We start from the raw sequence: 15,477 nt of genomic DNA on the forward strand, positions 1-15,477 counted from the left end.
CGGCCCCTGCCAGAGCCAAAAGCAGATCTATCTGGCTAGTGGATAATGCAATGAGTGGCAGGGGATGCAATAAAGCCACCTTTGAAAATGTACAATTTCTGGAGGGAAAATTGCAAATTAAAAAAAAAAGGCTCTATCTTGGTTTGATAAGGAAAGAAGAGAAAGCTGAAGGAAAGGGGGACAGGAGTAAGGGGGGATAATAAAATCAGATAACTCCACATCCTCCTCGCTTCTTTGACAGATCTCACAGGCCAGAATGGGGATAACTTGGGAGCTATGCTGTGCAATTGGATCTCCTGGCCATTTCGCAACTCCCTCTCCTCAGTGTTGAGAGTCACGGCTGCCCACACGTCTGCAATATTACAGCTCAAGACCCTCAACTGCACAGACTCTCAGGACCACCTACAGGGAAAATCCTTTGGGAAATTGAAATCACCAATTTTTAATTTTTCAAAGAAGAAAACTTATCCAAAGATAGAACCACTGGCTCTAATCTACAATGTCCAAGAGTCGGGCTATAGTTACTCAGGGGGGCAAGGGAAAGAAAGAGGCATGGGAAAGGAAACCTGCACATCTTTAAATTTAGCTTATCTTAGCACTGAGTAACAACCCAGCAAACAATTAAGTCCCAAAGAGAATAAGGGATGAGAAGCCAGAACAAAAGTGCCAGGGATTCAGAGTGAGAGAGCTGTATCCCAAAACAGGGATTAACTCACCTTGGAAGAGGAATGTGAACATGTAAAAAAAAAAAGTGCTACCTTATGTCAAAAATGGGGCACATCAAAACCTATTAATTTCACTACTGCTTCACCTCTTCTGCAGAAAGCTGTTTATGTGCAGTCAAATTATTGCCACCCTCCATATTATTGTAATTGTCAGCAACTCTTAAATATTTCAGGCAGGTGCTCCAGAGACACGAGCTTTAACCCAAGCCATGGCCTGCCTGAATTGAACTTCTATTCCCCTGCCCTTTCCACACACACACCTGTATGTCTGCCAGCAGTTCCTGTTTCCGCCGACGGATGTTCTCCAATTCTTGACACTCCTCAGGGGTTAGGTCGCTTGGTACTGCAAGGTGAAACAGAAAGAGTTATGCTCTAGGTTTGGAGTTGGTCTGGATTGTCTTATAGGTCCCCTCTGTAACTGTAGAATGTGAGGTAAAGACTTCTATGAATTCAGCAGTTGCCTGTGTATCAAAGGGATGTAGAAAAGAAAGGACTAGAAAGTACAAAGACTATCAAGAATGCGTAAGTGAAGGGTGGAGATTGCTCAATGTTTTTTTCTCACTAGACTAGACCAAGGGCAGGTGTGTGTGTGTACATAGACACACACTATCACAGAAATGTTCTCCCATGGCCAAGAATGCTAAATTCTGGGTTAAATACCGGCACCCCCAAAACTTCTCATTTGAAAGACATACACTCAACATTTACTCAGGTTCAGTGAAAGAACACAATTATTACAATTAGTTTGTTCTCTAATATCGATTTTCTAACATCCAAAGGTTGCTGATAGCCTCCCAAAGCCATGGATCCCAGCGAGGCCGTACAAAGCATACCACTAAAGGGAAAAAGATTCCTAAATACTGTGCGTGGGGTTTCCTTACATGGATATTTAATTAATGTAATTTAAAATAAAAAGAACGTACATTTAATTTTTATTCTGGCCCCATTCCTTGGTTGTGTGGGACTCTCTGAGTGTCCCTTGAAAGCCTAAGGTTAGATTTCTGTCCATAAAGGCTGTTCATTTTTTTATCAATGTAATGACCAACCTGTTCTGTGAGAAATGACACGTTCCTGACATTATAGGTGTTATGTCCCTGGACCTTGAAGAAGTTCCCACCCAGGTCCGTCCTCGCTGCAGGGGCGGCTGCCCCTTCTCATTGGCTGGGTTTCCCCAGCAGCCTGCTATAAAAGCAGGCTGCTGGGTCCAGCCCTTTCGCTGTTCGCTGCGAGCCAGTTCCAGGCTGAGCAAGCACGTTCAGTCCTTGTAAATAAACCTTGTTGCACTAAGCCCTGGTTCAGCCTCTTATTTCCCATACTTAATACTGGCGACGAAGGTGGGATCGGCTACCAGAGGCAAGCTGCAACGCTGAATCACTAAAACGCTGATCCGCAGCCCAGAGAGAGAGCGATCAGCCAAAATAAGGGCAAACGCTGACCGCAACCCAGAGAGAGCGATCAGCCCGAAATGAGAACGAACGCTGAATCACTAAAACGCTGATCCGCAGCCCAGAGAGAGAGCGATCAGCCAAAATAAGGGCAAACGCTGATCGCAACCCAGAGAGAAAGCGATCAGCAAACAAGCTAGTGAAAGTGAGAAGCGCCTGTAGCCGCTTGTTAGCATAAGCTACAGAGGAAGTGTAGCGCTGCGAGCCGCAGCCGCTCGTGCCGTTTTGGCGCGAAATTCAAACAGCTGTCAGCTGAAGTCACTTGCCTAGCACAGGCACTAAACCTCTACTGCTACCCAGAGAGAAAGCATTTTATCCAACAGGTTAACCAGTAGACCCACAACATGAACTCCAATCCAGCCTTCCCAGCGTTCAAGCCAGATGAGGAGAAGTGGGAATCATACAAGAATCGATTTAATTATTACATCGACGCCATCGGATTGGCTGAGGCAGGGGAACACCGAAAGAAAGCACATTTCCTGACCTACTGTGGAGCCATCGTTTTCGATACAGCCACAGCTCTTGTGGCTCCACGTGAGTTAAAGAATGTCCCCTGGACAGAACTGTTAGAAATCCTTACTAACCACTATTCTCCTAGACCTTCACAGATTGCCAGACGCTTCACCTTCAGAATGAGGAAGCAGGGGGACAAAGAGAGCATCAATCAGTACATGGCTGCTCTCAGGACTGCAGCACTCCATTGTGGGTTTGGCAGCTATCTTGATGACATGCTCCTAGACCAGCTGGTCTGCGGGGTCAAGGACCTGCACCTACAAAGACGGCTGCTCGCCAAAAAAGACCTTAACCTCGCTCAAGCCATCGAGGTAGCCCTGGCAGAGGAGATGGCATCTCATTCAGCCACCGAGATCCAAGGTCCTGTCACCAAGCAAACAGCAGTTCCCGTCCACTCAGAAGAGGTGGTCAACGAGGAAGACCCAAGTGACGAGGCCGACATTCACCGCCTCACAAACGCCAGGCGCCCGCAGGCAGGAACCAGACAAGATAACACCGGGCCATCCAAGCACATCACCCTGTGCCTTTCCTGTGGTGGACCTCACCTGAGGACCACATGCAAATTCAAAGGAGCCACTTGCAACAACTGCCATAAGAAGGGGCACATTGCAAGAGTATGCCAAGCCTCACACAACGTAGCACAAAGGGCATCTTCATTCACACATGCCGGGCCCCAAAGGCAAGTATTAAACTGTCGCACACACCTCTGCGCTAATCACACTTGCTATTCTATTAGTAAAATCTCTCTTTCCGTCTTATTAGAAGGTAAACCTTGCAACATGGAGGTTGACACGGGGTCAGCGCTCTCCATTATTTCCTGGAACACCCTCAAGGAGCTTCAACCCAGCCTATCAAGAAACCGACTCCAGAAGTGCCAGCTTAGCCTAAAGGACTACCAGGGGAAGACCATTCCTGTAATCGGCAGAGGCAAGTTTTTTGTTAATTTTAAAACCTTTAAGGGCCACCTACCTCTAGTGGTAGTGAGCGGCAACCTCCCTACACTTTTGGGACTTGATTGGTTTCCCCACCTCGGTTTAGGGCTAACAGGAGTCCATGCTACCTCAACCTCTGACACGGACTCCCTGTTTGCTGATTACTCAGACGTATTCAGTGATGAGTTAGGGTGTTATAACGGCACCCCTATCTCATTTTCAGTCGATCCCCAGGCAGTCCCAATTCGGTTAAAACCTCGCAGAGTTCCATTCGCCATTCGGCCTAAATTAGACCTTGAATTAGATAAATTACTAAAACAAGGGATCCTGGAGCCTACAGACTTCGCCAAATGGGAGACGCCCATCGTCACACCCTCAAAAAGATGGTAGCCTGAGAATTTGCTCAGACTACAAGACCACAATCAATAAATTCTTGCAAGTTAGCGCTTATCCAGTACCTGTCATTCAGCATTTATTACATACTTTTGAACCTGGCACCATCTTTGCCAAATTGGACATGTCTCAAGCATATCAACAGTTCCCTGTTGATGACCAAACGGCAGAACTTCAGACCATTGTCACCCACAGGGGTGCCTTCAGGTGCAAGCGTCTCCAGTTTGGCGTAAGTGTTGCCCCAGGCATTTTTCAATCCCTCATGGAGCGGATTTTACAGGGCCTTCCTGGAGTAGTACCCTACTTCGATGACATCTTAGTCTCGGCCAGGAACAGACCCCAACTCTTCCAGAGAGTTCGAGCAGTCCTAGAGAGGTTCAGGCAGCATGGCCTCAAGTTAAAAAAAGAAAAATGTGCCATTGCCACTAGACAGGTGGACTTTCTGGGTTATAAAATTGACGCCTCAGGCATTCACCCCCTGGAGTCCAAGGTTAAGGCAATACACGAGGCACCCACTCCAACCTCCAAAGCGGAACTGCAGGCCTTTTTGGGGCTCTTGAACTTTTACGCGTCGTTCCTGCCCCATAAAGCCTCTGTGGCAGAACCCCTCCACAGACTTCTGGATAAAAAAACGGTTTGGCATTGGGGACACAAAGAAGACTCCGCTTTCCGCGCAGTCAAGTCGCTACTCACATCAGAGGCAGTGCTTATCCAGTTTGACCCCAACCTTCCATTAGTACTGGCAGCAGACGCATCTCCCTTCGGAATTGGGGCAGTCTTAAGCCACAGGCTCCCCAACGGCTCCGAGGCCCCTATCGCTTTTTTTTTCCAGGACGCTCTCTGCAACAGAGCGCAATTACAGTCAGATCGATAAAGAAGCCTTGGCAGCTGTTGCAGCGGTGAAGAAATTTCACGAATTTCTCTTTGGCCACTTTTTCGAGCTAGTCACGGACCACAAACCGCTCTTAGGGTTACTAGCAGGTGACAAGCAGACCCCTCAAATTCTGTCCCCCAGAATGACCAGAGGGACCCTTTTCCTAGCAGCATACTCGTATAGACTCGTGCACCGCCCAGGTAAAACATTGTCCCACGCAGACGCCCTCAGCCGCTGCCCCCTGCCTGCCCCAGCTGAAGACCCTGCCCCGGTCAACGCCATTTTTGAAGTCACCCAACTGGACCTCCCAATCACTGCCCTTGATATTGCCAATAAATCCAAAGCGGACAAAACGATCGCCCAGGTACTGGACTGGGTGAGGAGGGGGTGGCCGGGCAGTGACATTGAAGCTAAATTCACTCCATTTAAGACCCGCTTACAGGAACTATCGAGCTTACAGGGCTGCCTGCTGTGGGGCACTCGAGTGGTCATCCCGACATCTCTGCGTACCCGAGTGCTGGAGGCGTTGCACGAGGGCCACCCGGGCATCGTCAGAATGAAGGCGTTGGCGCGAAGCTACATTTGGTGGCCCGGCCTCGACGAGGACATCAACAAATGGGTAAGCTCCTGCCATCCCTGCCAGGTTTCCCGTCCATCCCCTCCAATTGCCACCCCCACCAAGTGGGAAAGTGCCAACGCACCCTGGTCCAGGATTCACATCGATCTCGCAGGCCCATTGCATGGCAAAATGTTCCTCGTGGTCGTAGACTCTTACTCAAAGTGGATTGATGTGGCACAACTATCCACGACCACTTCACAAGCAGTCATCAAGGCATTGACTCGCCTGTTCGTTACGCACACGGTCTACCAGACTCCATTGTTTCCGACAATGGTCCCCAATTCGCGTCAACCGAATTCAGTCGTTTTACGGCCAACCTGGGCATTCGTCACATCTTCACGGCCCCCTTTCATCCTGCCAGTAACGGGCTGGCAGAGAGAGCCGTTAGGACCACTAAAGAAGCCCTGGCCAGGTTCAACAAGGATGACTGGCACCACAGACTATCCTGTTTCCTGTTAAGCCAGCATTCAACCCCTTGCACGGTAACCAACAAGTCCCCGGCCGAGCTTCTGATGGGCAGACGCCTGCGAACTGTATTGGACAGGCTTCACCCACATTACTGCCCTGACTCTCCTCTCGCTTCCACATCGGGGAGTAGGCATTTTGTCTTGCAGGAACCCGTGTTCGCGAGAAACTTCGCTGGCGACCCATTGTGGATCCCGGGAGAAATCATAGCCATCACAGGACCCAGATCATACCGGGTTAAGCTGGAAGATGGCCGGGTCTGGAGACGACATCTGGACCAGCTTCGGAGACGCCAGGGCACCCTCGTCAGCCGCGACTCGTGGGCACAGACTGGTGAGAGTCCGCTGCAACTACCACACAGCAACATCTACCCCGATGACCTGCTAACACCTTCAGCCGGACCAGAGAATCCAAATGCTGACTGCGGCGACCTAGCGTCCAACCCATCCGAGCCAGACGGCGTGAGGACACTCCCAGCGTCCAGCCCTTCTAGCCCCGGACCTGCTCCGACCGAGGGTGGTACTCGGGACTCATCATCGAGCCAACAGTCACCGACGGACTCTGATCCACCAAACAGCACACCAGAGTTGCGCCGCTCTGGACGTCAGCACAAACCTCCCGTATACCTCAAGGACTATGCGTGTTCGCATCTGGGGGGAAGGGGTGTTATGTCCCTGGACCTTGAAGAAGTTCCCACCCAGGTCCGTCCTCGCTGCAGGGGCGGCTGCCCCTTCTCATTGGCTGGGTTTCCCCAGCAGCCTGCTATAAAAGCAGGCTGCTGGGTCCAGCCCTTTCGCTGTTCGCTGCGAGCCAGTTCCAGGCTGAGCAAGCACGTTCAGTCCTTGTAAATAAACCTTGTTGCACTAAGCCCTGGTTCAGCCTCTTATTTCCCATACTTAATAATAGGCAGCACAGCTTTCTATCACCAGATTATGCTACTAAACTTTGGGGTGTACTGCATATGCCTTCTTGCACACATTCTAGCCATTTTACTTATTTTTCAGCCTTGAGCTTATAAATTTCCCAGACACATCTGGCTGGTCCCATTAAATGCAAAAATGCTGAACTAGAGAGACTCTTTATCTGATCAAGCAAAAATAATATTTTCAGAAAATGAGAAGTGGATCTGGAGTTACAACACAAAATGCCAAGAATATTTATTGTAAATCTGATTTCTTTCTGATCAACATGCTTCCTTATGGTATTACCTTCTGGGCATAATCTGTTTTTAACAATAAAGATTCTTAACAGCAGCACTACAGCATATATTTGCACTTTGGAAGAAATGTTTTAATGTTTCTTTTGGGATGGGGAACAATCTTAATGGAGATTTGATATGCAAGGAAAATGTTATTTGGTTTTACCAGACAGCAGAATCAAGCTCTCTTAGGTTATGGTTTTTCTTTTTGTTGCAAACATAAAATGACGAATGTATGTTTTATGTATACAGAGAGTGTTTGCACTAAGACAAATTCCTTGTGTGTCCAATCGCACTTGGCCAATAAAGAATTCTGTTCTAAAATGGCAAAATCAGATTGTGCATATTAGGCTAGAGAAGGCTGTATTAGATCAAAAGTTCTAAGTGCACACCTTGAACACAGCACAAATGCTACAAATCTGGGATTTGTAATTTCTGGGAGAAGAATTAGAAGGCATTACCGTATTTTCTAAGAAGGGAAAAACATATAAAACCATGCAACATTCACTGAAAATGTGGAAGTATCAAGATACATTCAACATTCTTAGGAGAATGACATGCTCAAGATTTCAAATGAGAATGTTTGTTTTTCTATAATGCTTGGCAGAATGGATTTTGCCATTTCACAACATGGAGAATTTCACTGCATGACATTTCTGCCTTTAAGACAAGGCAGTTGCAGAAAAGTTAGTACTCCCCGAGATATATGCATTCTATTTTTACAAAGTGCATGAGCTTTTCTCAGTTCTAACTCTTTTACGAAGCATGTCAGCCTAACGTTAGCTTCTGTATCACTCTTTCACAAATCTAGATTTATACCAGCAGGTTTAGAAAGCTAATCCCAGGAAGGATGATCTGTTTCATACAAACCAGGTTGCTGGCAATGGGTTGGTATTGCAAATGACCCAAGTCTGCTCCAATTACAAATCATAGAGAACATCTATCCTATTATTCAGAAAAATCCTAGAACAGCTTCAACTTTTCAGAGTGAATTCAGATGTGCATCAGGTGGTGAACAGCAATCATATGCACACAGCTGTGTCCTATCTTCAGAAGCAGCTTGAGAATCCCACTGCAATCTTTTGATAGTTAATCTGGTTGACCCTAGAAGCAATACCAGAGTTTAGGCACCAGGGCTCAGTGTAGAAAAGCTTTGCATTTACTGGCTTTATGCCTACTGCAAGGACATGTGAAAGAGATATTTATCTTTCTTACATGTACGAGTTCAGGAAATGGAGGAGGCATGGTGCCTCGGGATTCCTAGGAAAAAATAAGAACTTAGTTGAGCATCCTATCTATCAAAGATACCCCATATGGAAGAGGCAGAACGTGATAGCTGAAAGAGCCAGTTCATTCTAGAATTTTGCCCTACATCTGCACAGTGGCATACACAGACTTTTGCATACGCAGCCCGCATTGTAAGACAGCCTGCAAATGCCACTAGAGGAGTTCAAACACATTCTCTTTATTACAGATGCAAGATGCCCTGACTCAGGATTTTGGCTCATTAAGTTGGCTTGAAATAAGAGTCAAGATGAAACTCCTATTAGGATATCAGATGGGGAAGACCAACCGTGGGTATAGCCAATCAGGAAATACGTTGTTGGTTTATCGGTCTACCTGGCAAATGCTCATAGTATTGGGTGGGGTGGGAGGAATATAGAAAGCAATGGGGACTATGTCCTAATGGGACTACAGATTTCCAATTAGGAGTGGGAAGTCAAATCTCTCTAGTTAAAGCCAATTCAGAGAGCTGAGTTCCTGACACAACAAGGCTTCATTGTGTGACTGCTGGAACAGAGAAGCCGAACAAGGAAAGTGCCTCTTTCTTTGCTTTGTAGTTGGACACGAGGATAGCAGCCTAAAGCCAAACTTCCTGCAGCCACAGAATACAAAGGAGGATGGTCTTAAAGAGGCAGAATCTTCTCTTTCCATCATCAGGGTAAGAGATAGAGCTTTGATGTTTAGCTTAAGTAATTCATGTAATTCAGATACTATTATAAGACTGACAGCATTCATCTTCAAAATTGATTGAGAGCTTTATAAGATTAAATGAGAAATTATGTGAAGTCCACTCTTTCCTATAACTTTGATCTCATTCCTGGTCATTACATCAGTCTTTTTACAATAAAGTTTCTCAACCTGTTTGTAAACCCTCAGAAGAAAGGCAAAGTGTCTTTCCAAGAATGTGGAGAACATTTTTCTTTTGTGAAAAGAATATTTCTTTTATCTGAGGAAGGTGCAAACAGATTCTATATCTTGCTTCATCTTGTCCTTCTTGGCTATCAATGTTTCCCACTGACAAACTAGAGAGGTGATCATCAAATCAATAGAAAGGGAAAAGTTCAGGGTCTACTGTGAAGTTAACAACTGGTTTGCATCGCATATAGACGAAGACAGAAACATGATGTTGTGCCCAATAAAAGTAAAGCCAGATGCTTCTGTGGTCCTCTTATTAAAGAGCATAACGGTATGGAACAGGATAATTGTGCACACATCTGATTTGTAGTAATATAAATGTCTCCTCCAGGTCAAATGGGCAATCCTAGACCAATAACATTACAACCTCAATGACTCAAAACAGGTTCCTTAAAAAGACAAGGTAGAACTTTAAGGAGATGGTATAATCTTGGAGGAGACCTTAGAGCAGAGGTGCCAAACCCAAGGCCTGCAGGCCAGATCCGGCCTGTGGGGTGCTTAGATCTGGTCTGCGGGGCTGCCCTGGAAACAGCAAAGGACTGGCCTGCAGCACCTCTGCCAGCAAAAGCAGGCTCCCAATCTCCATTTTCATCTGGGCCAGCCTCCTGTAACCCTCTGCCAGTGAAAATGGAGCTCAGGAGGGCTGCATGTGGCCCTCCCCAGCTCCCTTTTCACTGGCAGAGGCTACAGAAGGCTGTCCCAGACGAAAATGGAGATTGAGAGCCCGCTGTTGCTGGTAGAGCATTCAGGCTGCCACAGGTGCCCCTGACACGAGTGACGTCAAACTGGCCACACTCACCCTAGCCACGCTCCCCTCTCCCAGGTCAAACATAAACCTGATGCAGCCCTCAACACAACTGAGTTTGATACCCCTGCCTTAGAGTTTATCTTATCCAGTCTGCTACCCCACGCAACAAACCTCTATTAGATGACTCTGTTTAATCGCTACCAGCAAAGAGGGGATCCACTGTGACAGGTGGTAGTCGATATAGCACCATTGTTGAACAGTTCTTAGTTTTCTCTGATTCTAACCAAAATCTATCGTATTTCTTATAATTCCCACCTCCAAATATTTTTGGAGCAAGAGAGCAAACCCAAGCAAGTTTGAAATCTGATTTCCTTGTTCTATTCTACACTGACATCTAAACTTACATATATGCATACAGCTCTACTAGTCCGGAAACAGCAAATGAGTCAAATTCTGTATAGATCAGCAAAGTATATACATAAACTTTCCAATCAGTTGAGGTTCAGAGAGTGGATTATAGTATTTCTCAAGAAGTAATATTGGTTTTTCTAAAACTCTTCAGCAGCACAAAACTCTCAGCATCTCATTTTCTCTTCTCTTTCATAGCTGCTAATAAAGTAAATCCATGCATTTCTAAAACGATTCATTTCCCCCACTTCCAACTTCCCACTTGCTTATGTGACAGTTAGCCTTATCACCCAACATTGCCTTGGACTATAATAAAGGCATCTTTCTACAGATTAAATGCATCTGTGCCTAGTTCAAATGAAAGCATCTTAGGGGTGTTCTTTCCTGCTTTACTTTGTGCCAGTATTAAACCAATAATTTTTACAGAAGTGCAGTCTGAGTCTGCAAGAATGGAGCAATCAAGTTCCCATAGATGACAACAGCTATACTGAGTGTTTAATCTCAAATTTTGTCCTCTACACTGAGTCATATGGGTAGATGTATGAAACGCTCCATTTTAAGTTTGAAACAGTTCCAATATAATCTAAAACGTCTGAGGAGAAGGGGGGGGGGGGAGTGTTATCATTATGGCAGCAACATTATGCTCAAAACAGGATAAATTCAAAATGGTCCAAATTTCCAATATCTTGCCTACCTTTAATTGGTTTCAACCTTTGCTCCAAAAAAAGGAAATTCTTTTGCTCTTGGTGATATAATGTCCGTCACCCCAGAAGTTTAAACTCTTGACAAACAGCAAGTTACATTGCCATAGACTATTAACTATTACTTCTTTAGAAAATCTTACACCCAAGTTTCTATCTGAATACCGGTCAAACTAACAGTCACAGTCTTTAACTCAGGTATCTACCCCTGTAATTCCAAACCAGTACAATCTGTCCAGAACACATCCTAGACACAAACGGTATCATTTTTCACTTGGGAACACTAAGGCTCATCTACGTATGGACACTCTACTTGCAACAGGGAAAATCCAGTTCCTGAATGCACATTTGACAGAATGATGAACATCTGAGATCAGAAGACAAGAGAGATGTCCATAAATAAGCTTACAAAATCCTTAGAACTTATTATCCTTCTGGCCTCTACACTAAATCCTTCAAAGGAGCTATTTCTTCCATCCCAACGCTAAGAAAAACATTAGCATAATATCCTCTAGGCCAAAAAATAAGCTATTGGGAAACTACAGTTACAGGCAGTAGGCAGAGGTGGAAAGCAAAGCCCGCCGATGGCTGGACATAACGATATGTCACACCAAGCATGCCTATGACAGAAAGAACAAGCGCATGGGACTCCCGTGATTAAGACCCAGACCCAGCGCACTAGATGTAATTGTGACAGATGGACCAGCACACAGAAAGAGTGCCAAGCAATTGCAGCTTTTCCTAAAGCAGAGACAATTACCCATATGCACACCCATGCACACGCTTACCCCAGTCAGCTGCCTTGCTTTTTTCTGTCTGCTATAGATGTAAGTCTTGTGACACGGCATCAGTGCACTGGCGGTCCATGTGTTGGGGGAGCCCAGCCTTGTCAAGGCAAAGGGGTTGTTTCTCATTGGGCCCTCATTCTACTCCACTGTGCTTCCCGGTCTGCTTTCCAGAGAGACTGATGGCTTTGGGACCACCCACCTGCCACTGCACAGAGCCCAGGCATTAACTCCTGCCTGCCTGAACCGCAGCTAGGACGGCACAAAATGTAGTGGAGCTCTTGACTCTTGGCAAGGCGAGCCTTTCTCTTTCAGAAGCAGCCCCAGCATTCTCAATCTTAAATCAGGAATTGAAGCCACTTCTACCAAAACGGCTTCTCTTCTCTGCTGCTTGCTAGTTCAATACCAGTAAAATCTTTCCAGAAGGAAGAGAAAGCAGAGCTACATTATTTAGCTTAATAGTACCCTATTCAGTAAACACTGCCGCATCTTGTTAAATAAGTTTAAGGCACACACATCTCAGAATTCTGTTTTCATCCAAATGGATTGGCAACATTTCCACATTGCTATAAACCCACAGTTGTGATTGTTCTTTTTATTCAAAGCTCACATCAATTTGGCAAATGTTGATTTCCCCTCTATTTTCTGAATGCTCATGGAGATACCCCAGCTAACTGAAATATCCTTTTCCCTCCTTTACCTTCAGCTGTATGCTCTCGACCAACATAAAGATTTTCTTCCTCTGTATTCTGTCTCTTCTGCAGCAGACTTTTAAAGAGATTTTGGGAAGCTTCCTCTTTTCCTTCCTTGCCTTTTAACTGGCTTAAAAGGAATCACACTGAAGTGATTATTTGTTATTGGTATTTGCTATAAATGCTGGTAGTTAAAAGGAGAAGTATTTGTGTGCCATCGTCCCTTGCAGCAAAGAAAGGCAGTCTTCCACAACAGGATTGTCCCGATTAAGTCCTACATGCTCAGTGATAGCAATAGCACTTATTTATATACTACTTTTCAATGCTTTAGAGCCCTAAGTGGTTTACAGAGTCAGCATATTGTCCCAACAATCCGGGTCCTCATTTTATCCACCTCGGAAGGATGGAAGGCTGAGTCAACCTTGAGCCTGGTGAGATTTGAAATTGCAGGCAGCCGGCAGTCAGCAGAAGTAGCCTGCAGTATTGCACTCTAACCACTGCACCACTGTGTGATACTACATGTTCCATGAATCTATCTATTTCTTAAGAAAACTTCATGGACAAGAATCAAAAGGAATATTTGTGGTATGTTGGGCTGGGGAGAAATATAGGAAATGAAGAGGGAAAAGTGGGATAAAACAAAGCAGCATTCCAGTTAATAGTATGTAAACGCTTTTTGAATAGGAAATATTTGAACAGGAAATATTTAATTTTATTACATTTATTAAATTAAATTTCATTTTATTTTAATCTAACTTTACATTTAAATCCTATTTCTTTTTGCCATTTGCCTGTTAACAAGCTATTAAAATGCAATATTGTATAACTCTTCCGGGTCCGGCGGTTCCAGGCCTTCTGTCAATATACTTATTGACTTCTTTACATAAAGAAAGTAAAAAGTCTGAAATCCTGTTCAGTGCTGAAAAAGATGTTATGCTTTGTTTAGAAATAAATTCCAACAGAGATTATTTTTTTATACTCATTCAGGAAACATGGTTTAGACCTGATCAAAATTAATTTAAAAACGGGGATTTATGAAACATTGTACTGCTGACAAATCAGGTGTAAAGAACTTCACACTCCAAAAAGATTCTTATTCTAGGCTGGATTTTTTTTGTGTGTGATTATTTGTTCTTGTTTTTAGCTTCTGTAGTCTTAAGCTTTATGAATTAAAAATCCTAGAGAAACTTGTATCTTCCTCACAAGATTTTCATTATGGGAAAATGTAATTAGAAATAAGTATCCAAGTCATATTTTTACTTTGGGTTTCTATTTCCTTAACAATTTTGAGATATATTCTCTACACTAGCCTCTTTAAATAAGCTTTGTAAATTTCAAACCCCCTTTACGTCTGAGTTTTATATATCTTATTATTTGGCCTTGTTTGATATTTAGATCTAAAGGTCCATAATATTCAAATTGACTGTAATAGGACAAACCTATACCTGATTGCTCACCTATTGATTTTATAGGGGATTAGTATGATACAGAGGATGGAAACCTAAAAACATCTCAATGAAATTGTTGAAAATGATTTCCCCTCCTATGTGCCTTAAGTAATCTTCACAATATGCTGGACATTCAGGAACTGCTGTCTTCCATCTTGTACATCATCAGATATGTTTACATAGAGATGGCCTGTTCTTGCTTTAGGTTCTCACCATTTTTTTTTCTAATCCTTAATTGCAGATTCGGGTTCAATACTTCCATACATTTTTAGTCTTTTACGTCTACCTAAGCCACACAGCAAATACAGCTTAACACCTGGGTTTAAAATAAAGAACCACCATCATCAGGTCTTCACCATTTGTGTTTTACAGTGTGTCTAATAAATCAGGAAACCCCTTGCTTCACTTGTTCACAGTGAAAGATGACAGCAAATGCTTGGATGGCATTAACTCTTAAATCAGTGCTTCCTTAATATATCTTGGCTAACACATCCCAGCTGCATCTTCAAAGAATCCTTGTCAGGTTTAATTTTGTCATGGTAGCTACCCACAAGATAGCAGTAGTTGTCATAAGCCAACAACAGGAACCAACTATCAATTTGAATGATCAGTGAACTTGGAGACATCCTGCATTTTGGCTGCCACATAGAGCCTTCCTACAACATGATAAATCTGGTGAAAAACAATTCATCAGAAAAGCCGCAGTGTGGAGAAGCTGATTTAAACACACTCCATATGATGACCTAAACACACCTGTTCTTGCCTGCAGGTTGTAAGGCTCAAGATTCATCTGTGTCAACCTTCTGAACTCAAATAATCCAGTAGAAGGAGCAGCAAACCTAGATTGGGCATCCTTAAGCAAAGCATTTATTTAAAGCCTTCAAAGATCTGGAATTTCTTCCTCTTTGCTAAGAGTTTCCTATAGCAGTTAATGTCTAAGACCGGACTCATCTCAGGTTCATTTCTGATTTGTTACTTGCCCATCAAGTGGCATCTATCATTTCTTCCTGACGTGCATTACTCCTTTGTGAATCCTTATATGATTCACCAGGGTACCATAATTCTGTATTGCACTGCTTTTCAGGATATGATATGAACAACTTTAGACATTGCCATATAGGGAAGCACTTAGAAGAAACATTCACCCTGTAAGAAAGTCTGATAAAGTGCCTCATGGGGAGGTTAAGAGAACAAAAATGTGAAGAGGGAAAACTGCCTTTAGTATATATTAGCGCAAAGGAAAGACTATTCACAGGACTTGTTCAAGGTTTTGCTGCTACCAGCATTCCAACGGGTCTTAAATGCTTAGCACAGAGGAGAATATCACAAGGA

General features: G+C 44.2%; 1 protein-coding gene across 3 annotated transcripts in view; it reads right to left on the minus strand.

Annotated features, from left to right (window-relative positions):
- The window catches only part of CYTH1 (cytohesin 1), a 68,938-nt gene that overhangs the window by 20,649 nt on the left and 32,812 nt on the right, over positions 1-15,477 (minus strand). For 2 of the 3 annotated variants that reach the window (XM_026701819.2, XM_087924918.1), the window contains one exon: positions 986-1,068. In XM_026701819.2, the coding sequence (XP_026557604.2) occupies positions 986-1,068 (83 nt within the window). Of the gene's footprint in view, positions 1-985; positions 1,069-12,008; positions 12,149-15,477 lie in introns of those variants that run through there. The other variant, XM_087924919.1, reaches the window with a different exon arrangement.

Source organism: Pseudonaja textilis, chromosome 2 (assembly GCF_049901715.1).
Source record: "Pseudonaja textilis isolate UNSWEBS1 chromosome 2, rPseTex1.2, whole genome shotgun sequence".
In the NCBI taxonomy this organism is placed as follows: domain Eukaryota; kingdom Metazoa; phylum Chordata; class Lepidosauria; order Squamata; family Elapidae; genus Pseudonaja; species Pseudonaja textilis.